This window comes from Haematobia irritans, chromosome 5 (assembly GCF_050003625.1).
Source record: "Haematobia irritans isolate KBUSLIRL chromosome 5, ASM5000362v1, whole genome shotgun sequence".
In the NCBI taxonomy this organism is placed as follows: Eukaryota; Metazoa; Arthropoda; class Insecta; order Diptera; family Muscidae; genus Haematobia; species Haematobia irritans.
This window is the reverse complement of record NC_134401.1, coordinates 67,189,279-67,215,294: the sequence shown is the minus strand read 5'-3', so window position 1 is coordinate 67,215,294 and position 26,016 is coordinate 67,189,279. Positions and strand designations below refer to the sequence as shown.

The 26,016-nt window shown below is 37.6% G+C and overlaps 1 protein-coding gene across 2 annotated transcripts in view; it reads left to right on the top strand.

Moving 5' to 3' along the window:
• Diap2 (Death-associated inhibitor of apoptosis 2) overlaps positions 1-21,542 on the top strand; it is a 74,499-nt gene extending 52,957 nt beyond the window's left edge. For both annotated transcript variants that reach the window (XM_075309782.1, XM_075309781.1), the window contains exons 5-6: positions 20,657-21,279; positions 21,345-21,542. In XM_075309782.1, coding sequence (XP_075165897.1) covers positions 20,657-21,279; positions 21,345-21,433 — 712 coding nt within the window. In that variant the 3' untranslated portion in view covers positions 21,434-21,542. The remainder of the gene's footprint in view (positions 1-20,656; positions 21,280-21,344) is intronic.
• The last annotated feature ends 4,474 nt before the right edge of the window (positions 21,543-26,016 follow it).

Below are 26,016 nucleotides of genomic sequence, written 5' to 3'. Positions count from 1 at the left end.
AAAAAATCAACTTTTATCACAAAATTGTTTGTCTAAAATTTCGTTTGGGAGGAAAGATTTATTTGTTTGCGTGTATTTAAAAGAATCCATCGAAATATTTATATTGAACCCGATATGGACTAATTTGTTTCAACTGTGTCACCTGGAATTATTGATTTTTGTTTTACGTTAAAATTAAATTTATAGCTATATAACTGTTTTTGTAACATATTTAAACATATGCTAAGTAAGTTGTTACACTTTCATTCTCCAAACCATAATATGCTATATGTAACAGGTTGGCTGATAAGTCCCCGGTCTGACACATAGATGGCGTCGCTAGTATTAAATGCATATTATTTTTATATAGTGCCAACCTTCAAATGATTCGTGTCAAAATTTGACGTCTGTAAGTCAATTAGTTTGTGAGATAGAGCGTCTTTTGTGAAGCTACTTTTGTTATTGTGAAAAAATGGAATAAAAGGAATTTCGTGTATTGATAAAATAAAAATTTTCAAAAAACTTGGCTTGATACTGAGTTTCCGGACTCTGCCCCAGGAAATCAACAATAATTGATTGGTATGCCAAATTCAAGCATGGTGAAATGAGCACGGAGGACGGTGAACGCAGTGGACGCCCGAAAGAGGTGGTTACCGACGAAAACATCAAAAAAATCCACAAAATGATTTTGAATGATCGTAAAATGAAGTTGATCGAGATAGCAGAGGCCTTGAAGATATCAAAGGTGTTGGCCATATCATTCATCAATATTTGGATATGCGGAAGCTCTGTGCAAAATGGGTGCCGCGCGAGCTCACATATGACCAAAAACAACAACGTGTTTATGATTCTGAGCGGTGTTTGCAGCTGTTAACTCGTAATACACCCGAGTTTTTCCGTCGATATGTGACAATGGATGAAACATGGCTCCATCACTACACTCCTGAGTCCAATCGACAGTCGGCTGAGTGGACAGCGACCGGTGAACCGTCTCCGAAGCGTGGAAAGACTCAAAAGTCCGCTGGCAAAGTAATGGCCTCTGTTTTTGGGATGTGCATGGATAAATATGATTTTAACACCGAGAAAATGAATTCCTATCTTATACGGATTTTGAGAAATTCCAAATAAACTTTGAACCCGTCTCCTGTAAAATTCACTTTTTAGACTTAGCGTACTCTGGAATGTAGACAACAACGCAAAAAGCTTTGTTCATTCTAAAGTGCTCTAAGTCATGTTTAGCCATGTTCTATTATCACTATTTGGAATTCGTACATTCTAAAAAAATATACAGTAAATATGATTTTAACACCGAAAAAATGAATTCCTATCTTATACGGTTTTTGAGAAAATCCAAATAAACTTTGAACCCGTCTCCTGTAGACATCGATATATAGGATGAATATTTGTTTGTTTGCGAAAAACAAACAGTGCTTGAACCATTTTCACCAAAATTGGGTCGAGTTCCTTGAAATCTCAAAGTCGTGAAAATATTTTTCCAGCTCCTATGTAATTCTCAGAGCTCCATACAATCTCGTTTTTTACAATAATTTCGAAGTTTGCCACGGTTGTATAAAGTTTGCAACATTTTGCTACCGATGTCCACTATATAGGACATGAATTTATGGGCTTACATTGCATATATCGTACATCCAATTTTATTTTTTTATGTCCTTTGATTAGATAACACTTCCTCTCATGCAGAAAAAAAAATCAATATTTGTATACTATAAACTAGAGGTGTGCACGTGACGACGGAAAAATCTTACTCACGCACGAAAAGAAAATTTGTAATCACGCACGCTCAAGCACGAAATGTCGTGACTCACGAAAAATATTGTGGCTCACGAAAAATGTCGTGACTCACGGATAATTTCATGTCTAATTTACCTTATGGACATGTTTGAAAACATGAGCATGATTAAAATCGAGAGCGTTGTTACACTCTTTAACATCCCAGGTATCACTAAAATTGTAAATGAATTCATTTCGTAAGCGTTTTATGTCCGTGGACGGGATTTTTTTCGTGAACGTATTTTTCCGAAATTCGTTACTCACGCACACTAACGAAAACAATTATTTTCGTGACTCACGCATGACTTTTGGGTTGTTAATCACGCTCACGCGCACTCACGTCGTTGCTATCAGCGTGATTCACCACAATTTCGTGTCACGTGCACACCTCTACTATAAATAGGTCACCTTAATTGCTCAAGGGTAATATTAGAAATGACAAAAAATGGGGATTCTTATGGAACGTATGATTCCACTACTTGGGGTATTATCGTTATCTACGTTGTTTTCTTAGGAACTTATATATGTAAAACTTCGATCATCATCTACAGTTACATTGGAATCTTCCAAGTCCGCTCTACCTTCTTGGGAATCATTCCTGACTTATTTATTCACACAACCAATGGGAAGTGTTCCTTCCAAACACACCCAATCGATGGATTCACAAGTGACGTTCCCTCATACATTGGTTTAACACTATTACTAAATGATTTCTTTATATAACTTCCGTTCCTACAAAAATGATTTCTATATATGTATATTGTTTAAAATTTAACGAAATTAAATAAACAGCTTCATGGACAATTCATCTATTTGCTGAAATTATGAGTTACTATAAATTCACATACAATCAAAATGACTTACAATTTTCGTGTCCGATTTATACAAATTTTCAACATTAATAAAGAGAAAAGTTATAACCTTCAATCAAAATTGTCAGTTGAAATAAATAAATATTTCAAAGGCAACCTGATAAACAAATTAATAATTAAAATAAATAACTATCCCCCCGTAAAAAAATTACTCATTAACTAACATATATCTTTAACAATACAAGACCGATTACTAAAGTTTCTTACTACAACTCCACTGGATTATTCCTTACTCTTCAAAACACATACCGGAGGCTTGAAATATATAGGGTAATGTTGCATTCATTCGCAAACCTCTTATATTCGATGGAACCAAATGGGTTGTTATCGCATCTCATTTCCGAAGGAGAACCATACCGGCAATATATGTCTTGTAAAATTCCTATTACACATCGACTAGATTTCTCCACTATATGCTCTCCAAATACCATTCCCGAATATGAATCTATCATAGCAACAAAATTCCTGCCCCCATATTCAAATATATCAACTCCTATTCTTTGAAATGGATATCTAGGCACTGAGTCCTGAACTAGAGGCTCTTTCGTATTCATACGGCTACACTTTTCACACACGGTACAAGCTCTAACCACCTCAGTTATATCATTAAACAAACAAACAAACTTCTCTTTGCAATTCAGTCGGTTTTACTAGTCTGTTATCCTTGAACATCAACCCATCTTCGAAATGAAGCTCATGTTTATATGTATTTATTTTATTTATACGAATTTCCTATACAACAAGATACACATCTTCTTATTTCAACCGTCGAACGGAACGGACGTGTTTTTTAATAGCGGATAAAATCATCGTAATAAGTACCTACTACGAATTTCAAGTGTGGTGGGATATTAGGCCACCATGCAGAGAAATTCAAAGACATCCACTGGGTTGCTAACTTCAGGGCCCAGTGGACGAGTATCGACTGGAGTTATAGATTTGGGCAATGACCAAGAGTTAGGCCCAATTAGTCGACCTGTAGACGGGTCGACAGGTGGCGACAATTTGACAAGTCGGACCTTTTCCAAGGTAACGGCATCAAAAGGAGGTAATCCCTCACGAAAGAGATTCAAAGAACGCAGAAATGCTTTGTTTATCCTAAAGAAATTAGGATCAGTCGACCCAAGCATGTTGTCGGCTAAACAAAGCGATTCCTTAAAATGGGCTCAAGGAATTCTTGAGGCTGGAAAAAGGGAACGATCACCGGATGAGCTGCCATCCTCCAAAAGGGATCAACGATCGTTTGCCTCAGTTGCTAAAGACAGCCTTGTGATGGCTATCATTAATAAAGGAGCATTGGACGGTATGGTTCCAAAGCAAAAATGGGGGGAAATTGAGAATGCTTTGTCTGGCGTCTACTCACAGGTGCTGGAAAAGTTTCCCGGCCCAGATCCTCGACACCAAGAGGCTGGTTGGTATCAAGGACGATTTAAGCTAGTCGCATTTGAGGACCAGAGGTCTATAGAATGTTTTAAAGCTGCTCTGATACTAATTGGTGAAGTTTGGGAAGGAGCTGCTCTAGAGTTAGTCGAGAAGAAAGACATACCGGCTAGACCAAGAGCACATGCGTGGATACCTGCAAACCCTCCTGACCCTGAATCTATTTTAAATAGACTGAAACAATGCAATCCAGATCTTCCAACAGCTGATTGGAAGGTTGGCCGTTTGGATGAAGTGGATGGGCCAAGACGGCATGCAGTGTTTATATTGAACACTCAGTCTTTGCCACATCTAGCAAAGTCCCAGGGCCGTGTATGTTATGGCTTTCATTATATCCAAATGAAGGTGTATAAAAACGATCAGCTAAAGGATTCAGAAATGGACAAGCCTCTGTCTGAATCAGAAGTAAGCGGATCCTCGAGGGAGATACCAAAGTTGAAGACATGGATAGATACCGTATGCGTGAGGAGGCTTCTACTGCCTCAGAACTCACCAAAGTTGAACCTATGGTTATTGCGAGAGTCACCGATATCTCTGAAGAGGACATTCTTGATGACTCGATTGAAGCGGCTGATGTGACGGTTGTTGAAAATCTCGATGGTCCTACGGATCCTCCAGATAAATCTTCATCATTGTAAGGCTGCATGTGCTGCCTTAAAAGTTCTCCTGATGAAAGGGGACATAGATATAGTTCTTATTCAAGAACCATATGTTTATAAAAACAAAATATGTGAATTAAGTACTCCGGGGTTCAAACTATTGCAGTATAGTGGTAATGATGTAAATCGAGCCTGTATAATTGCTAAAAACGAGCTCAACTTGTTTCTGCTGCCTTCAATGTGCAATACAGACACTGTCGTTGCCAGTTTAGAAATAGCCAAATGCAAATATTGGGTATCTTCGGTCTACATGGGACATGACAGGGAGATGCCTCCATATGCCGTTAAGACCTTAGTGGAGGAGTCACGGAAAACAAAGACGAAACTCATTATGGGATGCGATGCGAATGCACATCATAGTATATGGGGAAGTAGTGATACTAATGCAAGGGGAGAGTCGCTAATAGAGTTTATTTTGCGTACTAATCTGGTAGTTTGCAACAAGGGAGATGTCCCAACCTTTGTCACTAAAAACAGGCAAGAGGTTTTGGACATCACCTTGGCCTCGCAAGAACTGAATGAAATGATATCTGAGTGGCATGTTTTAAGTGAACACAGCTTCTCAGATCATCGCTACATCAGTTTCAAATTTGATGTTCATACCACCAAGACCATATTTCCGCCAAATGCAAGGAAAGCTGACTGAAATAGGTATAGGGAATCGTTCAATATGATGATACCGGAAATACCAGATACAAATATGAGAAATGTGCAAGATATCGAATACGCAGTGGAGCGGATTACTAAGGCCTTCAACATCTCACTGAAAGCTGCATGCCCTAGAGGAAAGCCAAGGGGGAAACATCGACCACCATGGTGGTCTACGGAATTAAGTAATATGAGGAAATCCTGCAGGAAGCTCTTTAACAAGGCAAAGTCCACCAGAGCCCCTGAGGACTGGGACGCTTACAAGAAGAATCTGAGAGGATACAAGCGAGAACTGAGAAAGGCTCAGCATAACTCTTGGAATGCTTACTGCAGCAGTATTGAGAATACGTCCGAGGCTTCCAGACTACGAAGGTTCTAGCATCCACCAACTCCGCTCCAGGTTTCATTAAAACATCGGAGGGCAATTGGACAACGTCCAGTGAGGAGACGCTGGAGGTACTATTGGACACACATTTTCCTGGAAATCAGACGGTTGAACCATGTACTGGCGGTGCCACAGTTGCTCAGCGGTCGTTTCCTGTCGAGGAAATTGTATCGGAAACTAGAATAAGATGGGCGCTAAATAGCTTTGGACCATTCAAATCCCCTGGACCTGATGGAATTACTCCGGCGGAGTTACAAGCTGTAACTGACAAAATTATCCCCTGGTTGTCGGTGATATATAAAGGATGTATCAACTTATCATATATCCCAGGAAAGTGGAGGGAAACAAAAGTCGTCTTCATACCTAAAGCGGGAAAAGCCTCTCACTCGAGGGCGAAGGATTTCCGACCAATCAGCTTATCCTCATTCCTACTTAAGACTCTGGAGAGGATGATAGATATTTATCTTAGAACTAGTATCGATTCAAGTTTGTTCTCGAAACGACAGCATGCATACTCGAAGGGCAGGTCTACTGAGACCGCACTACATGAACTAGTCAGCTTTATTGAAAGCTCACTATCTGTCAAAGAATACACAATCGTGGCGTTTCTAGACATCGAAGGGGCGTTCAATAATGTCCATCCGAGCTCGATATTAAATGGACTGACAACTCTGAATGTTGATCCATGTATACTCAGGCTGTTAGACGAACTGCTAATGAAGAGACGTATTTCAGCCACACTAGGACAAGCAAACATACAAAAGTATGTGAACAGAGGCACTCCCCAAGGAGGAGTTCTATCACCTCTTCTTTGGAATGTTGCTATAAATAGCCTTCTGGTTACTCTAGAAAAAGAAAGGATAAAAGTGGTGGCATACGCAGATGATGTAGCTCTGGCAGTCAGGGGAAAATTCCCATCCACAATCAGAGATATTATTCAGAGGGCCCTCCGGATGACTGAAAAATGGGCGAAAGACAACGGTCTTGGGGTAAATCCCGCAAAGACAGAATTAGTCATGTACTGCAAAGATCGCAAAACTCCCACGGTTAGGCCTATTTCCTTAGGGGGTATTGAAATTCCCTTTGGTGATTGTGCAAAATACCTTGGCGTTATTTTGGACAGGAAGCTGAACTTTAAGCTTAATATTGAAGAAAGGGCGAGGAAGGCAACTGTAGCTTTGTACTCGTGCAAAAAGGCAATAGGAAAAAAGTGGGGACTAAAACCAAAAATTGTGCATTGGCTATACACGGCAGTGGTTAGACCTATAATGCTATATGGTGTTGTAGTCTGGTGGCCGGCACTTCAGAAACCGACTGGTTTAGATAAAGTTCAGCGTATGGCGTGTTTGTGTATTTCAGGCGCATTCAGCAAGACAGGAACAAATTCCCTTAATGTCATGCTGCATCTATTGCCTTTAGACATTTTGGCCAAACAGTCAGCTGCAACAACGGCTGTGCGGTTGCGCGAACTATCGCTGTGGTCGGAAAAAGGTTACGGTCACAGTTCTGTCCTCAAAACAATGTCAGATGTGCCTAACGTAGTGGATTACACTTTGGCGAGTCCACTTTTCGACAAAAAGTTTGAGACTCTAATCCCCAACAGTGAGGCGTGGTGCACACAGACCCCGGGGAATAAAGAATATATAGATTTCTACACTGATGGCTCCAAATTGGATGGACAAGTGGGTTTCGGAGTATATTCTAATGATTTGGAACTTCAAATAGCGAAAAGATTACCTAATCACTGTAGTGTTTTTCAGGCTGAAATATTAGCAATAAGAGAGGTGGCGAATTGGCTGAGAAGTAATGTTCCAAAAAATGTGGGCATTAATATATACTCAGACAGTCAACCTGCAATCAAATCCTTGGACTCTGTGTTCCTCAACTCGAAAACGGCCATCGATTGCCGCAAATCTCTCAATGAGATGGCTGAGCAGTACAATATTCACCTAATATGGGTGCCTGGCCATAGGAACATACCGGGGAACTGCGAAGCCGATGAGTTGGCAAGGCTAGGGACTACCTTACATATTCCAGGGGAACTAGAATTTGTTGGTATGCCCCTAGCTACCTGCAAGCTCATGCTGCGTGAGAAGGCTGTTATGATGGCAAATGTTCGATGGGAGAATTGCAAGGGTTGTAACGACACCAAGCAAATATGGCCCCATTTCAACTTAAACCGCACACTAGATATGCTAATGTTCTCGAGACGTCAGATATCACTCCTGATATCTGCTATAATGGGTCGCTGCCTGATAGGAGATTTTGCAAAAACTATTGGCGCGAAGTATAATGACTATTGTATGAGCTGTCATGATGCGGAGGAAAAAGAATCAATTAAACACCTCTTGTGTGAGTGTCCTGCATTTTGTGTAAAGCGCAAGCAACTTTTAGGAGCATATAGCTTCAGATTACTGGCGGATCTGGAAAACGTTAACTTAAGCAGTCTGCTAATGTTTTTGGAACAATCTGGTTGGTTCAACAAAGAAAAATAATCAAGAAGGTTCAGCGGTTAAAACTAGAAGTGCCCATATGTAATAGGTACTTTTAGTTAATGTGGTATCACAATGGACTGAATAGTCTAAGTGAGCCTGAATCTTAATCGGGCTGCCACTTTAACCTAACCTAACCTAACCTACACATCTTTTATTTATAGCATAGGTTCATCAAAAATTTAGATATACAATATTATGGGAACTAATAGAATTTATTTATACTCAAAGAAAATAAAAAAAAATTCTACGTATTGATATAGAAGTTATACAGTTTTGTTTTGAATTGGTAGGTGTTGCTGATGGTTTGTAGTGTTGATGGTAGAGCACCCAGAGACGCACAACATGAATGAAGAACTGCCACTCTGATGTTAAACATTGGTGTCGAAATGGTACCAGCTTCTTCCCTCTGTATGACCTACAGAAAATCAATCTTTTGTATAGGTAATCGGGTTCTCTGAGATGTATAATCTTTTGCAAACAACATATGACTCATCATCAATAACCGTCGAACTGAACGGACGTGTTTTTTAATAACGGATTATTTCATAGTAATAGGTACCTATTACGAATTTCACGTGTGGTGGAAAATTAAACCACCATGCAGCGAAATTCAAAGCCATCCACTGGGTTGCTAACTTCAGGGCCCAGTGGACGGGTATCGACTGAAGTTATCAATTTGGGCAGTGACCAAGGGTCAGGCCCAATTAGTCGACCTGTAGACGGGTCGACAGGTGGCGACCCTTTGGAAAGTCGTTTAAATCTCTTTCGTGAGGTAATCCCTCACGAAAGAGATTCAAAGTACGCAGAAATGCTTTGTTTATCCTAAAGAAATTAGGATCTGTCGACCCAAATACATTGCCGGCTAAGCAAAGCGATTCCTCAAAATGGGCTCAAGGAATTCGTGAAGCTGGCAAAAGGGAGCGATCACCGGATGCACTGCCATCCTCTAAACGGGATCAAAGATCGTTTGCCTCAGTTGCAAAAGACAGCCTTGTGATGGCTATCATTAATAAAGGAGCATTGGACGGTATGGTTCCAAAGCAAAAATGGGGGAAATTGAGAACGCGATGTCTGGTGTCTACTCAGAGGTGCAAAAAAAGTTTCCCGGACCAAGTCCTCGACGGCAAGATGCTGGATGGTATCAAGGACGATATAAGTCATTAGCATTTGCGGACCAGAGGTCTATGGATTGCTTTAAAGCTGCTTTGATGCTAATTGGTGAAGTTTGGGAAGGAGCCGCTTTGGACTTAGTCGATAGAAAAGACATACCGGTTAAACCTAGAGCACATGCATGGATACCTGCAAATCCTCCTGATCCTGAGTCAATACTAAACAGACTAAAGGAATGTAACCCAGATCTTCCAACCGCCGATTGGAAGGTTGGTCGTTTGGATGAAGTGGATGGACCAAGACGACATGTGGTGTTTATATTGAACATTGGGTCGCTGCCACATCTAGCCCAGACCCAAGGACGTGTAAGTTATGGCTTTCATGATATCCATATGAAGGTATACAAAAGCGATCAGCCAAAGGATTCCGAAACGAAAAAGCCTCTGGTAGAGTTAGAAGAAGAATCAAACCTCACCAAAGCTGAACCGCGGGTTGTTGCGAGAGTCACCGAGATCTGTGATGAGGAAGCCCTTGATGAGTCAATTGAAGCGGCTGATGTGACGGTGGTTGAAAATTTGGATGGTTCTACGGTTCCTCCAGATAAATCTTCACCATTGTAAGGCCGCTTGTGCTGCCTTAAAAGTTCTCCTGATGAAAGCAGACATGGATACAGTTCTTATTCAAGAACCACACATATATAAGAACAAGATCTGTGAATTAAGCACTCCGGGTTTGAAACTTTTGCATAATACCGGTAAAGATATAAATCGAGCATGTATAATTGCTATGAACGAACTAAACTTGTTTCTGCTTCCTTCATTGAGCAATGCAGACACTGTCGTAGCCAGTCTAGAGATATCAAAATGCAAATACTGGGTATCTTCGGTCTACATGGGACATGATAGGGAGATGCCTCCATGTGCCGTTAAGACCTTAGTTGAGGAGTCACATCATAGTAGGGAGTCGCTAATAGAGTTTATTTTGCGTACTAACCTGGTAGTTTGCAATAAGGGAGATGCACCATCCTTCCTCTCCAAAAATAGGCAAGAGGTGTTGGACGTCACATTGGCCTCTCCAGAACTGAATGATAAGATATCTGAGTGGCAAGTTTTGAGGGAACATAGCTTCTCAGATCATCGCTACATCATTTTCATATTGGTTGTTCGTACTTCAAAGACCATATGTCCGCCAAATGTTAGGAAAGCTGATTGGAAGAGTTATAGGGAATCGTTCGATATGATGATACCGGAAATACCAGCGACAAATATGAGCACTGTGCAAGATATCGAACACGCAGTGGAGAGGATTACTAAGGCCTTCAACATCTCACTGAAAGCTGCATGCCCTAGAGGGAAGCCAAGGGGGAAAAATCGACCACCATGTTGGTCTACGGAGTTAAGTAATATGAGCAAATCCTGCAGGCAGCTCTTTAACAAAGCAAAGTCCACCAGAGCTCCTGAGGATTGGGACGCTTACAAGAAGAATCTGAGAGGATACAAGCGAGAACTGAGAAAGGTTCAGCATAATTCTTGGAATGATTACTGCAGCAGTATTGAGAATACGTCCGAGGCTTCCAGACTACGGAAGGTACTAGCATCCACTAACTCCGCTCCAGGTTTCATTAAAACATCGGAGGGCAATTGCACAACGTCCAGTGGGGAGACGCTGGGAGTACTATTGGAAATCAGACGGTTGAACCATGTTCTGGCGGTGCCACAGTGGCTCAGCGGTCATTTCCTATCGAGGAAATTGTACTGGAATCTAGAATAAAATGGGCGTCAAATAGTTTTAGGCCATTCAAATCCCCGGACCTGATAAAATTACTCCGGCGGAGTTACAAGCAGTGACTGAAAGAATTATCCCCTGGTTGACGGTGATATATAAAGGATGTATAAACTTAGCATATATTGCAGAAAAGTGGAGGGAAACAAAAGTCGTTTTCGCACCGAAAGCGGGAAAAGCCTCTCACTCGAGTGCGAAGGATTTCCGACCAATCAGCTTATCCTCATTCCTACTTAAGACTCTGGAGAGAATGATAGACATGTTTCTTAGAACTAGCGTGGATTCAAGTTTGCTCTCGAAACGACAGCATGCATACCCGAAGGGCAGGTCTACTGAGACCGCTTTGCATGATCTAGTCAGCTTTATTGAAAGTTCACTATCTGTCAATGAATACACAATCGTGGCGTTTCTAGACATCGAGGGGGCATTCAATAACGTCCATCAGAGCTCGATATTAAATGGACTGGCTGATAGACGAAAATTCCCATCCACAATCAGAGATGTTATACAGAGAGCCCTCCGTATGACTGAGAAATGGGCGAAAGAGAATGGTCTTGGAGTAAATCCTGCCAAGACAGAATTAGTCATGTACTGCAAAGATCGCAAAACTCCCACGGTTAAGACCATATCCTTAGGGGGTATTGAAATTTCCTTTAGGCTTAATATTTAAGAAAGGGCGAGGAAAGCCACGGTAGCTTTGTACTCGTGCAAAAAGGCAATAGGAAAAAGTGGGGACTAAAACCGAAAATTGTGTATTGGCTATACACGGCAGTGGTGGCCGGCACTTCAGCAACCGACAGCTTTAGATAAAGTTCAGCGTATGGCGTGCTTGTGTATCTCAGGCGCATTCAGCAAGACAGGAACAAGTTCCCTTAATGTCATGCTGCGTCTAATGCCTTTAGAAATTTTTGCCAAACAGTCAGCTACAACAACGGCTGTGCGGTTGCGCGAGCTATCGCTGTGGTCGGAAAAAATGTACGGCCACAGTTCGGTCCTCAAAAACATGCCAGATGTGCCTAACGTAGTGGATTACACTCTGGCGAAACCACTTTTCGAGAAAAATTTTGAAACTCTAATTCCCAACAGTGAGGCGTGGTGTACACAGAACCCGGGGAATAAAAGATACATAGATTTCTACACTGATGGCTCCAAATTGGATGGACAAGTGGGTTTCGGAGTATATTCTAAAGATCTGGAACTTCGAATAGCGAAAAGATTACCTAATCACTCTAGTGTTTTTCAGGCTGAAATATTAGCAATAATAGAGGTGGCGAATTGGCTGAGAAGTAATGTTCCAAAAAATGTGGGCATTAATATATACTCAGACAGTCAACCTGCAATAAAATCCTTGGACTCTGTGTTCCTTAACACAAAAACGGCCATCGACTGCCGCAAATCTCTCAACGAGATCGCTGAGCAGTACAATGTTCACCTAATATGGCCATAGGAACATACCGGGGAACTGTCAAGCAGATGAGCTAGCAAGGCTAGGAACTACCTTACATATTCCAGGGGAACTAGAATCTGTTGGTATGTCTTTGGCTACCTGTAAGCTCTTACTGCGTGAGAAGGCTGTCACGATGGCAAATGTTCGATGGGAGAATTGCAAGGGTTGTAACGACACCAAGCAAATATGGCCCCATTTAAACTTGAACCGCACACTAGATATGCTAGTGTTCTCAAGGCGTCAGATATCACTTCTGATATCTGCTATAACGTGTCGCTGCCTGATAGGCGAAGTTGCAAAAACTATTGGTGCGACTTTTAGTTAAATGTGGTATCACAATGGACTGAATAGTCTAAGTGAGCCTGAAACTTAATCGGGCTGCCACTTTAACCTAACCTAACATATGACTTTAATTTTTAATATTTATATTTAGAAATTTTTGACTGAAATCATGAAGTTTGTGATCTTTCATCTCCTTGCACACATCAACATAAGTATTCTTATTCTGCGGAGACATTATAACACGTTGTACCACTGAATGTATTACTCCCGACAATTCGCTTTTAAACTCAGAGCAATCTGACAAAGGAGCTCTCGATAAGTAATCCGCTATAAGCATTTGTTTCCCTGGTCTGTATTCAATAGTCATATCAGGGTATTTCAAAAGGATCACGAACATTCTTTGGAGACGAGGTGTCACCTCATCTATCTCCCGTCTCATTAAAGTCTCCAATGGCTTATGGTCAGAATGTACCCTGAAGCAAAAACTACTGCTAGTGGCTTCTCTATCTGTGCCAATTTCTGTTCGCTCTTCGATAAAATCTTTGACAAGTACCCTACCGGTTTGTCATTGTTTAATAGCACGCTACCCTAAACATACTTCTAGCTGTCAGTTTATATTATTATTGGAAATACAATATAGCCAACACTGACATATCAGTAACTGACTTCAATAACCCATCAAATTCCCTATCGTACTCCTCGTCCCAAAACCATTCACTATCATTACCCGATATCCGACGCATCATCGATGCGTGAGACAAATTGGGTATAAACTTTCTCAAATATTTACACAGTCCGAGCAAACGCAATACATCGCTCTTAGTTCTTGGTCGTGGCATAATGCATCTAAATACAATCTCCAATGCTCGACCATGATCCTCAAAGTCCCTTCCTGTCACCGCAATGTCATCAAAATAAACCTCAACACACGGAATATCTCTGAAAATCCTCAACATAAGCATTTGAAACAGCTCTGGAGCACTGTTTATACCAAATAGCATTATATACCAAGAGTAACGTCCGAAGGGGGTCATGAAATAGTTAACTCAGAGCTTTTCCTATCAAAGTCCATACGCTATAAACCTCTCGCTAAATCAACAACAGTGAATACCCTCTTTTTCGACATTCGGCTCATTTTATCATCAGCTGTTTGTATCAAAAAGTGATCCCTCTTAATGCACCCATTCAGTGGCTTCGGGCCTAAACAAATCCTCAATGAACCATTTGGTTTCTGCACAATTCGAATGTAGTTCACCCAGTCAGTCGGACGATCAACAGGGTGTATTATCGTTCGTGTAGACTTTTATGAATGAGTTTCTTATAATGATGAACCGGCACTGACCCTTCAAGACAATAGAACATGTGCCGGGGCATTTTCCCACACCACTAAACAACTCTTCATAACGCATAATAAAATCCCTCACATCAGACGTAAACCGTGTTTTCCATTGACACGTTTTATCAAACCAAAAGATACACATGAATCCAGATTTATTAGTGGCTCAAACTTATTAAAGAATTTAAAACCATAATAAATTATGATATTAAATAAGATAGGTACTAACAACAAAGGTTTTCGACTTACATGGATATAATTAAAGTTAATGGTAAACTATATGAGATTTCCAAAGGGTGTAATTTGTGCTTCTCTGATGATTTGATGCTGGATATTAATAGTTCTGTTTCACACAGTGTATATTTCTCTGCTACAAACTGGTTGAAGAGTTATGACCCAACCTCGATCGGATGAATTTTTGGACATTTGCTTTTGAAGCAGATGTGGGGAATACAGCTGCCATTTTAAAAGGATTAATAGTTTTGTAGTAGTGATTAAAGTGTCGTTTCTATCAGCAATAGTATATTTTAGGACTGGTGCGGTATTAGCGTATCTTGCGCTTCATCTGCAGTTGCCTTTGATTCCGATGTGGCTGGGGACCCACATAATTTTAAATTGGGTATGGTATTTAACCAGTATATCTCTGATTTTGGAGATGATTATATTTTTATTTGTTATGTTCTGGATAGCTACAATAGTTAATTTTGAGTCAGAACAAATAATAAATTTACCTCTGAGATGTTTGTATTTGTTTAACGCCCAAAAATGGCAAGGTTAGGTTAGGTTAGGTGGCAGCCAGATGTATCAGGTTCACTTAGACTATTCAGTCCATTGTGATACCACATTGGTGAACTTCTCTCTTATCACTGAGTGCTGCCCGATTCCATGTTAAGCTCAATGACAAGGGACCTCCTTTTTATAGCCGAGTCCGAACGGCGTTCCACATTACAGTGAAACCACTTAGAGAAGCTTTGGAACCCTCAGAATTTTCACCAGCATTACTGAGGTGGGATAATCCACCGCTGAAAAACTTTTTGGTGTTCGGTCGAAGCAGGAATCGAACCCACGAGTCCTTGTGTATGCAAGGCGGTGGCTCCAAACATTCTGTTTTCAGATTTTCATTAACCACCGCAAAAGAAGTAGATGTTTCGGTTCTGGAACCATCGGTAAAATCAGTTTCCATTTTTTGTCTTTGAATGAGGATGATATCTCGTTGAAAGTTGACAAAAAGCGATGAGGTGCTGTGGTGTTTTTAGATAATATCATAAGATCTCTAATAAAGACATCATTCTTTAAATTCTAAGGTGGTTCAGTATGAAAATAGGCTCGTGTTGGTTTCGTGTTTAAAGACATTTCTGTTGCCTTTGTCATTGCTAGTGTTATAGTGGATGGGAACCTTAGAGGCCTTCGTGGGGGTTTATTAGCAATTCTTTTGATGAGTGTGTTTCAGCGGGAAATGTGATTCTAGTAATAGATTTGGACAGAATTTCGTTAAAAACAGCTTCCAAGGTGTTTTTAACGAACTATATGTTTTAATTGAATTAAAATTAAAGTAATATATAAATAAATAACAATATTTTAAAATATATCATATCAATGTGGACAAAAGTGTAGTTTCCCCTAGTTTGAAATATTTCACATGAGTGAATAATATTCCAGAATATTTCTCTTGAATCGTTGCGAATCAGATATTACTTGCCGTACATTCGGGAGCTGATTCCAGAGACGGATCGTGCTAATAAAGAAATATCTTTCCGATGAGTGACGACGATGTGCGACTTGTATAATGTTTTTCCCTCTCGATGATCGGGCAAAAATCAAGTTCGCATACAGATATGATGGTTTACTGGTGAGATTATTTTATGTAACAATACTAAAGATCTACAAATTAGGTATTTTTCCAATGGCAGTTTTAGAATCAGTAATGAGTATTGCGAGACTCTGTCAAATCTTTTTAAACCAAAAACATATCGTACTGCATTGTTAAAAGTAGTTTGAAGCTTTCTTTTGTCAGTTGTATTCCTATCAGCGAAAACTTCAGAAGCATACAGTAAAGTAGGTAATATATAGCTTCCCAGCAAAAAAATTTGGAAGTTCTTCCAAAGGCACAACTTTAAAAGCACTTCCAGAAGATGCAATCCCAATATGTTCTTTATTTTAACTACCCAGGAAGTTCTTTTAATTCAATTTTTTATAACTTGCTTTTTTCATACTTTTAATGGGCAATTTTTTTTTGTTTCAAATAGGTTAAAAACAGAGTATGAATTCATAGAATGGTACAAATCATTTAAATTTTGTCGAAAAAAATGCTAAATCCAATTTGAAAAATTTGTGAATTTTTGAAAATATTTCAGGTCAAACGTTAGAATCCATTAAAAATTATAAAAAATTATAAAAATTATTTATTTGACAAAATATCACAGAATTTTTTAATTTACATCCAAAACATTGAATTCGGATCACACCTAAAGGAGTGATGCAAATTCAGTGCAACGGCTGTTGAAATGGAGGACTTCCGTCCTATGACAAGCCCATGCTAAATTCATCGCGTCAATTTTGCACCACTTCCGGATCCAAAAATAACATTTTCATTACTTTTTTGGCAATGCTTTTTTTGCTGGGTTTTTACTAACGGTATTCTAATATTCAATGGTGTAAAGTGTTGGGTAGTCCACAGATTTCTAAGCATTGAATATACTTTCCCACAGGTCGAAGCAATATGGTCAGACCAGGTAAGATTCTTATTAAATGTTACACCAAGATTCTTTGCTATGTCTTCAATTTAAATTTGAGTGGATCTGAGGTAAATGTTGTCGTTGTCACCTGTGTCAACATTTCTGTTCCGGATTATAATTGCCTTCGACTTATTAGGGTTAAGTATTAAACAGTTTTTTGAGGCCCAATTCAGTATTCGTAGCAGATCTGCGTTAAGATTCGATACACAAGACGCAATGGAATTCAGTTTGCATGTTGAATAAAGCTTCACGTCGTCAGCGTACATTTGGGTGTGATTACGTTTAATTGGACCAGATAGATCATTCGAATATATTGAGTATAGGAGGGGTCCAAGGATTGTGTTGCTGTTTGAGAGAGGCTAAAGTTTCGTCTCAGTTTTTCAGTAAGTATTGAGTGGCAAACACTATCAAATGCCTTGGAGTGATCAAGCAAAATTAGGAAACCGATATCATTGTTGTCGAGCCCAGCCCTAATTGTCTCTTCAACATCAGTAAGTGCAGTAATGCAGCTATTGTTTGGTCTAAACCCTGATTGTCGTGTACACGGATGAAAAAGACTGTTTTTCATATGTTTGGCTATAAACATTATATGTTTGGAACACAAATTTTTAAACACAATATTTTTGAGTGCAAGCATATAATGTTCATAAACTAGCATAACATGTTTGGGACATATATGTTAATATGTTAGAACATATTATGTTTGGGACATAAAATGTTTGTAAATATAATATGCTTGGATGCAAACATATATTAATTTAGAAATAGCCTATAAACATATATGTGTTTAGTAGCTTGGAGCGCTATTTAACAGGGAGCGATATTGAATTAAGTTGGTGGTTGTTGCTTGTTATTACAAAATTAACATTTTATTTTTCCTTGGGCAATTGATCAGCTACTTCTTTGATCCTTACAAACTGTGTGGTCCGCAGTTCGAATCCCCGTCCGGCAAAAGGTAAAATTAAAATAAAAAAAATCATACAATTGAATAATTTCTTCTACAATGTTTGTATTACAGAAAAAGGTGTTAAGAACTAAAAAATCTCGTGGAAGTGAGAAAGATGTGGGGGAATATACAATTGGGCAGAAACAAAATTTTGAGCATTCAGGTCGAAAACCTATGTTGTTAGCACCTATATTACCTGTTTATTTTCATAATTCATTTTGATTGTAAATATATAAATAAATAAATAAAATTTTGAGCACAATATTGTTTGGGAGAATTTTTTTTAAGCATATAATATTTTTGGGTGCAAAATGCTTCCAAACATATTATATGTTCACATAATAAAAAAAAGGTGCTAAGAACTAAAAAATCTCGTGGAAGTGAGAAATATGTGAGGGAATATACAATTAGGCAGAAACAAAATTTTGAGCATTCAGGTCGAAAACCTATGTTGTTAGCACCTATATTACCTGTTTATTTTCATAATTCATTATGATTGTAAATATATAAATAAATAAATAAAATTTTGAGCACAATATTGTTTGGGAGAATTTTTTTTAAGCATATAATATTTTTGGGTGCAAAATGCTTCCAAACATATTATATGTTCACATAATAACATATTGTTTTTTGGAAGACAACATTATTGAATTTGGATGCAAAAATACAAAATGTTTGGAACTTAGACTACCCAAACATATATTGTTTAGACCAATATGCTTTCAAACATATTATATATTGGAAGAGATCAAACATATAAATGTTTGGGTAATACCCAAAAATGTATATGCTTGAAGCAAAATATGTTTGGGAGTATATGTTACAGAAGCGATTTTTTGTGAGCGTGTATCTGGAAAAGAACCACAGAGAGGGGTGAACCTTGAGGGATACCATTATACAGGGGTTTTATGGTTGAGTATACATTATTGACTTTAACTCGTATCTTTTTCTTTGTTAAAAATTAATAAATAAATCCAATTAAACGATTTCCACTCAAAGAGCTGGGATATTATGGTATGAATGCCTACCCGATCGAAGGCTTTATACAAATCAATTGAAAGGATAGATAAGTGACCTCTATGAGATAGGTTGTTTGCTGCAAAATGATGTACGTTTGGACATCGATGTCACCTTTGAAAGGTTTAAAGGCAACTTTTTGAATACTAAGTAACTTATTCTTATTAACAAGGAGAGTCGAGAACTTTGGAAGCACATGGGATTAACGAAATAGGCCGGTAGTTACTAATTGAGTTAATGTCTTTTTTGGTTGTGGTATTGAAACAATAGTGAAGATTTTTCATTGCAGAGGAATAACACCGGTTTCCAAAATGTGGTTGAAAATTTGTATCATGAAGAGCGATGTGTTGGGTGTGAGGTTTTTTAGCACTGCGTAGGGTTTATCGGTTGTCCCGATAAACCTTTTTTATGTAAATATTTAATGACGGCACGCATTTCTAATTTTTCCATTGTAAAAAGAAATTGCGGATGCGTATTTTTTGAACATCTGTTTCTATATGAAGGAGTTGCCAGATCGAAACAAAATTTAACATGTGTTCATAACAGAGATGGAAGTTTCCAAAACACTTAACTTTTTTCTGTTTATATCGCGCTTTTTGTGCTAGGCTAGGAAGTTTCCGAACTGCCCTCGTAATGACGAAAAATGTCGTTATATTCATGAAAATGTTTCCTTGGATGAATTTTAATGACACATATCGTTACTATAATGAAGTTTTTTTCTATCAGTGTAGCAATAAAACGAAAAATGTTTGACACATGACAGCTTTTTTCGAATCACAAAGATGCAGAAACAATTCAATGGGAGAAACAAAACTTTGTTCAAATTCCTCTTGTTTCTGTTCCATTTGTGCCATTTTGATATACCATGTGAGTAAATTATTAATGTGAAAATTACAGAACATGGGTACTGGGTTCTTGCCATCTATAAGAATTTATTTTTTCTCTTTTTGAGGTATCTTCACAGCACACGTTGTAGCTTTTATCCCCTACGAAAATGTTGCCAGCTACGCCAGCGTTTAATTGACAATTGTGAGAAATAAAAATAAAAATTCAAAATAAAATTATTTTATACCAAAAATTTTAAAATGTTCAATTTGTTTTAAATTTATGACAGAAAAGTATCGAAATAAATTGTCCTTATAATTGATGGTAAGAATTACTTCAATTATTCTTGCGAACCGTAACACATTTCCTCATATTTCGAAGTATACATCGAAAGATTTCCAGATTTTCTTCATTTTAAATTTCACACTTGTTGAACATATTGTTCAAGAAGTGGAAAATTTAATTCAATTTGACTGACAATCAAAGTTTCAATATGGCGACTGACATTTTTGTTTTTGTAATACTAAAACTACCTTACTAAATCTGCCTTGGTAAACACCATTTGAATCGATTTCAACATGCCAACTAGAGCTGTCATTCGGGATTTTTAAACAAATTATCCTAATTTGTTAATTTTGTCTTTAGTTCCGCGTTTTTTGATTAAAAATTTATTCGGAATTTTTTAATATTTTGAGTAATAACTATCTGCAACGCCAATTGTAGTACGTTAAGCTAATTTGGTTTAACTCAATTTAATAAACAAGAAACACGCATAAATGGAACATAATTAATAAAATTTAACAAATGATAGGCCTAATACCAACTAATTGAGCCATTATAAGAAATACTATTAAGTTTGCAGTTTTGACCTTTGTGGAAATTTTATATGTTAAATTTACAATTTAAGGTACCCGATGTGCCAGTTTGTTCGTTTGGTAAAAGGTCCGAATTACATACAAGAAGTTCAACAATTGACCAGATCATCTTCACAAAATACAGTTAGTACTTGTATGACTATTGAAGAAGCAATGTCAACGGCACCCGTAAAATTAGCTCTAGAAATGGGAATTGATGGTGGAGTATTACGAAACGAAACGCTGCGGCAATTGAATCGCACGGGCATCCCCTATGCAACTATTGAAGATTTAATGAAAGCTGTATTTGACGAAAATGAACGTAACGAAGAACAAGATTTAAGTTCATCTTCTAGCGCAGGTGATTGTGCAGGATTTAATCGAGCCCTTACTTCAGAAACCAGTACCAACCAAAATAATGTGGCATGTACAACTGGTCCAATTGAAAATATGGGAAATGCCTATAATAACCATCCCATATCATCACCTAAAACAGACGATAGTAATAAACAAAAGACAATAAAACCGACCGATAAACACAATTCGAGAGCGGAAAATTCCAACAATTCTTGCATATCTTTGGAAGAGGAAAATCGAAAGCTGAAAGACGCCCGTCTTTGTAAGATATGTTTAGACGAAGAAGTCGCTGTAGTGTATCTCCCTTGTGGACACTTAGGTTTGTATACATATAAAACAACATTTATTTTCCAATTTGTAATTCCGTATTCGATCTTTTTACAGTTACATGTGTCCAATGTGCACCTGGTGTTGTCCAGTGTCCAATGTGTCGAACAACCATTAAAGGATTTGTGAGGACATTTCTTTCATAAATTAAGTATTTAACATATTTATTGTACTCTTTGTTAAAAAAAGAGAGCCCTCTCTATTATTGTTTATTTTATTGGAAGACTCCACAATAAAATTTTCTGTTTAAAGTAACGATTAGCTTACTTATTTAATATTTGTAGGTATCGCCATAAATATTATTTCATGGACAATAAGTTGAGAATATGGCCAGTCACTCTCACAAAGCTATTCATTCTTACATACATTAGCCATCTTAGGTTTCGTATCTCTGAGGGAGTCCACATAAACACGTTTCCGCAATTTGTCCGAACAATTTAATGCAATTTGGTTCGTATAATGGGAAAATTGCGCACAAGTTTCAGGGTCTGTACTGCTGCTGCACAATACTGTGGCTGAAGAGCAATCAACTCGTAGACAAGGGTGTGAAGTTAAAGTTGTTTTAGCGAAAACCCAAACCGTTATTAAACCATTTTAAATGTTTTTTTAAATTTTCATTTTTGCTGCGAGTTTACGACTTTTTAGCAACAAATTAAATATATTTTGCTGCATTACACATTTTCTGAACGAAAACTAGTATATACTTAACATAATTCTGAGCAAAAAGTTATTTGGAGTAATATAGATGCAATTCCAAAAAAAATATGGAAAGATGGATTTTACATTCATTGGACTTTTTCTGGCATTTGCAAGGAGGATTAAAAAGGGTATTAGCTCTGAGATAGGAGAACTCCCCCGCAAACATTAGCGTAGCTAGACAATTTTCCTAGGGGGCTATAGCCCCTATTATAGGTTCAATTAATGTTTTATTTTATAAAAATTATAAAAATCAGACATAAAGATAACTAGAGAAATAATATTTAATAAAGCAACTAAAAGTGGTTCCACACTTTTTCCCAGCAAAAAAATTGGGAGTTGTGCTAAAGGCACAACTTTAAAAGCACTTCCAAAAATGTCCTCACAAAGAAGTTAATTATTTTAACTTCACAGGAAGTTCTTAAATTCAGTATTTTATAGCTCGTTTTTTCATATTTTAATGGGAAATTTTTGTTTTCTTCTTTCAAATAGGTTAAAAAGAATTAATAAAATGGTACAAATTATTCATTCTAGAATGCTAAATCCATTCTAGAAAAATCGATAATTTTTGAAAATATTCCAGGGCAAACGTTTCAGACAAGCATTAGAATGCACTAAAAATGATATATTTGAGAAAATATCGCAAAATTTTTTAATTCACATTCAAAACACTGAATTTGGATGAGACCTTAAGAAGTGATGCAAATTCAGTGCAACGGCTGTTGAAATGGTGGACATCTGTCCTATGACAGTCATCGCTTCTCCGCCAATTTTGCACACCTCCCAGACCCAAAAAGAACTTTTTTTAGCGACGCTTTTTTGCAGCATTATTAATATATACATTTTGAAAGAATAGTTTTAAATCAATTGCTATTTTTTTTTTATTAAATTGACTAAAAATCAAACTAGACAGAATAATAAAGGAGCTTTAATTATGAAACTGAACATAAATTTAGGAACTTAAATCATAATGTTTAATGTTTAATGACCCCATAATTAAAACACAGTTCTTTTCAAATAACGACAATCTACAATTTATTTGCTTAACTGGGGGCTAATCACGGCATTCGATATCGAATTCATAATCGTATCGAAAAAATTGTCGATACGATTAAAAGTTTGGATCACGGGATTCGATCGAAATTTGATGCAATTTCTTAAGCGTTGCCAACAGCAAACAACGAAGCAGAACAAAATGAAATGACAAAATTAAAATAGAATGTAGAAAAAACATGTTTTTGGAGGTTTCAAAGTAAAAAATAAATCCATTTGTTTTGTTTTGTTATTGTTGGTTTTGTTCTTTAAGCATTGTTGTTGTTTTTTATTTCAGCTTAAAACCATACATTGACTAAACTACAAGAGTAGCTTAACCAACAGAGGAAAAGAATGTTTGTCAAATTTATTTGGGCAAAGCCCTATAGACTGCAAGATGGTTGGATGGACGCACGTTTCGGAATTACCACATTCCTCATCAGCATCCTCTACTTGCAGCAAAACTATCAACCAATTATCAGAATAAATTCAGGCAGTTTATTAAACCCAACAAAAACCACACTTGAACCCTCCGAAAAAAGGTTTTACATTGATAGCCGGCTTATGCCGAAATAAATTCGAAACAAACATATCTCTTTTCCTATGCCACTGTCAAATCATCGATTTGAATTCACATGGCTGGGTTTATTTTGAGCGTGCCTCCTCTTCTTTTTCCATTTGTTTTGTTTTGTTATTGTTGGTTTTGTTCTTTAAGCATTGTTGTTGTTTTTTATTTCAGCTTAAAACCATACATTGACTAAACTACAAGAGTAGCTTAACCAACAGAGGAAAAGAATGTTTGTCAAATTTATTTGGGCAAAGCCCTATAGACTGCAAGATGGTTGGATGGACGCACGTTTCGGAATTACCACATTCCTCATCAGCATCCTCTACTTGCAGCAAAACTATCAACCAATTATCAGAATAAATTCAGGCAGTTTATTAAACCCAACAAAAACCACACTTGAACCCTCCGAAAAAAGGTTTTACATTGATAGCCGGCTTATGCCGAAATAAATTCGAAACAAACATATCTCTTTTCCTATGCCACTGTCAAATCATCGATTTGAATTCACATGGCTGGGTTTATTTTGAGCGTGCCTCCTCTTCTTTTTCCATTTGTTTTGTTTTGTTATTGTTGGTTTTGTTCTTTAAGCATTGTTGTTGTTTTTTATTTCAGCTTAAAACCATACATTGACTAAACTACAAGAGTAGCTTAACCAACAGAGGAAAAGAATGTTTGTCAAATTTATTTGGGCAAAGCCCTATAGACTGCAAGATGGTTGGATGGACGCACGTTTCGGAATTACCACATTCCTCATCAGCATCCTCTACTTGCAGCAAAACTATCAACCAATTATCAGAATAAATTCAGGCAGTTTATTAAACCCAACAAAAACCACACTTGAACCCTCCGAAAAAAGGTTTTACATTGATAGCCGGCTTATGCCGAAATAAATTCGAAACAAACATATCTCTTTTCCTATGCCACTGTCAAATCATCGATTTGAATTCACATGGCTGGGTTTATTTTGAGCGTGCCTCCTCTTCTTTTTCCATTTGTTTTGTTTTGTTATTGTTGGTTTTGTTCTTTAAGCATTGTTGTTGTTTTTTATTTCAGCTTAAAACCATACATTGACTAAACTACAAGAGTAGCTTAACCAACAGAGGAAAAGAATGTTTGTCAAATTTATTTGGGCAAAGCCCTATAGACTGCAAGATGGTTGGATGGACGCACGTTTCGGAATTACCACATTCCTCATCAGCATCCTCTACTTGCAGCAAAACTATCAACCAATTATCAGAATAAATTCAGGCAGTTTATTAAACCCAACAAAAACCACACTTGAACCCTCCGAAAAAAGGTTTTACATTGATAGCCGGCTTATGCCGAAATAAATTCGAAACAAACATATCTCTTTTCCTATGCCACTGTCAAATCATCGATTTGAATTCACATGGCTGGGTTTATTTTGAGCGTGCCTCCTCTTCTTTTTCCATTTGTTTTGTTTTGTTATTGTTGGTTTTGTTCTTTAAGCATTGTTGTTGTTTTTTATTTCAGCTTAAAACCATACATTGACTAAACTACAAGAGTAGCTTAACCAACAGAGGAAAAGAATGTTTGTCAAATTTATTTGGGCAAAGCCCTATAGACTGCAAGATGGTTGGATGGACGCACGTTTCGGAATTACCACATTCCTCATCAGCATCCTCTACTTGCAGCAAAACTATCAACCAATTATCAGAATAAATTCAGGCAGTTTATTAAACCCAACAAAAACCACACTTGAACCCTCCGAAAAAAGGTTTTACATTGATAGCCGGCTTATGCCGAAATAAATTCGAAACAAACATATCTCTTTTCCTATGCCACTGTCAAATCATCGATTTGAATTCACATGGCTGGGTTTATTTTGAGCGTGCCTCCTCTTCTTTTTCCATTTGTTTTGTTTTGTTATTGTTGGTTTTGTTCTTTAAGCATTGTTGTTGTTTTAAAGAACAAAACCAACAATAACAAAACAAAACAAATGGAAAAAGAAGAGGAGGCACGCTCAAAATAAACCCAGCCATGTGAATTCAAATCGATGATTTGACAGTGGCATAGGAAAAGACATATGTTTGTTTCGAATTTATTTCGGCATAAGCCGGCTATCAATGTAAAACCTTTTTTCGGAGGGTTCAAGTGTGGTTTTTGTTAGGTTTAATAAACTGTCTGAATTTATTCTGATAATTGGTTGATAGTTTTGCTGCAAGTAGAGGATGCTGATGAGGAATGTGGTAATTCCGAAACGTGCGTCCATCCAACCATCTTGCAGTCTATAGGGCTTTGCCCAAATAAATTTGACAAACATTCTTTTCCTCTGTTGGTTAAGCTACTCTTGTAGTTTAGTCAATGTATGGTTTTAAGCTGAAATAAAAAACAACAACAATGCTTAAAGAACAAAACCAACAATAACAAAACAAAACAAATGGAAAAAGAAGAGGAGGCACGCTCAAAATA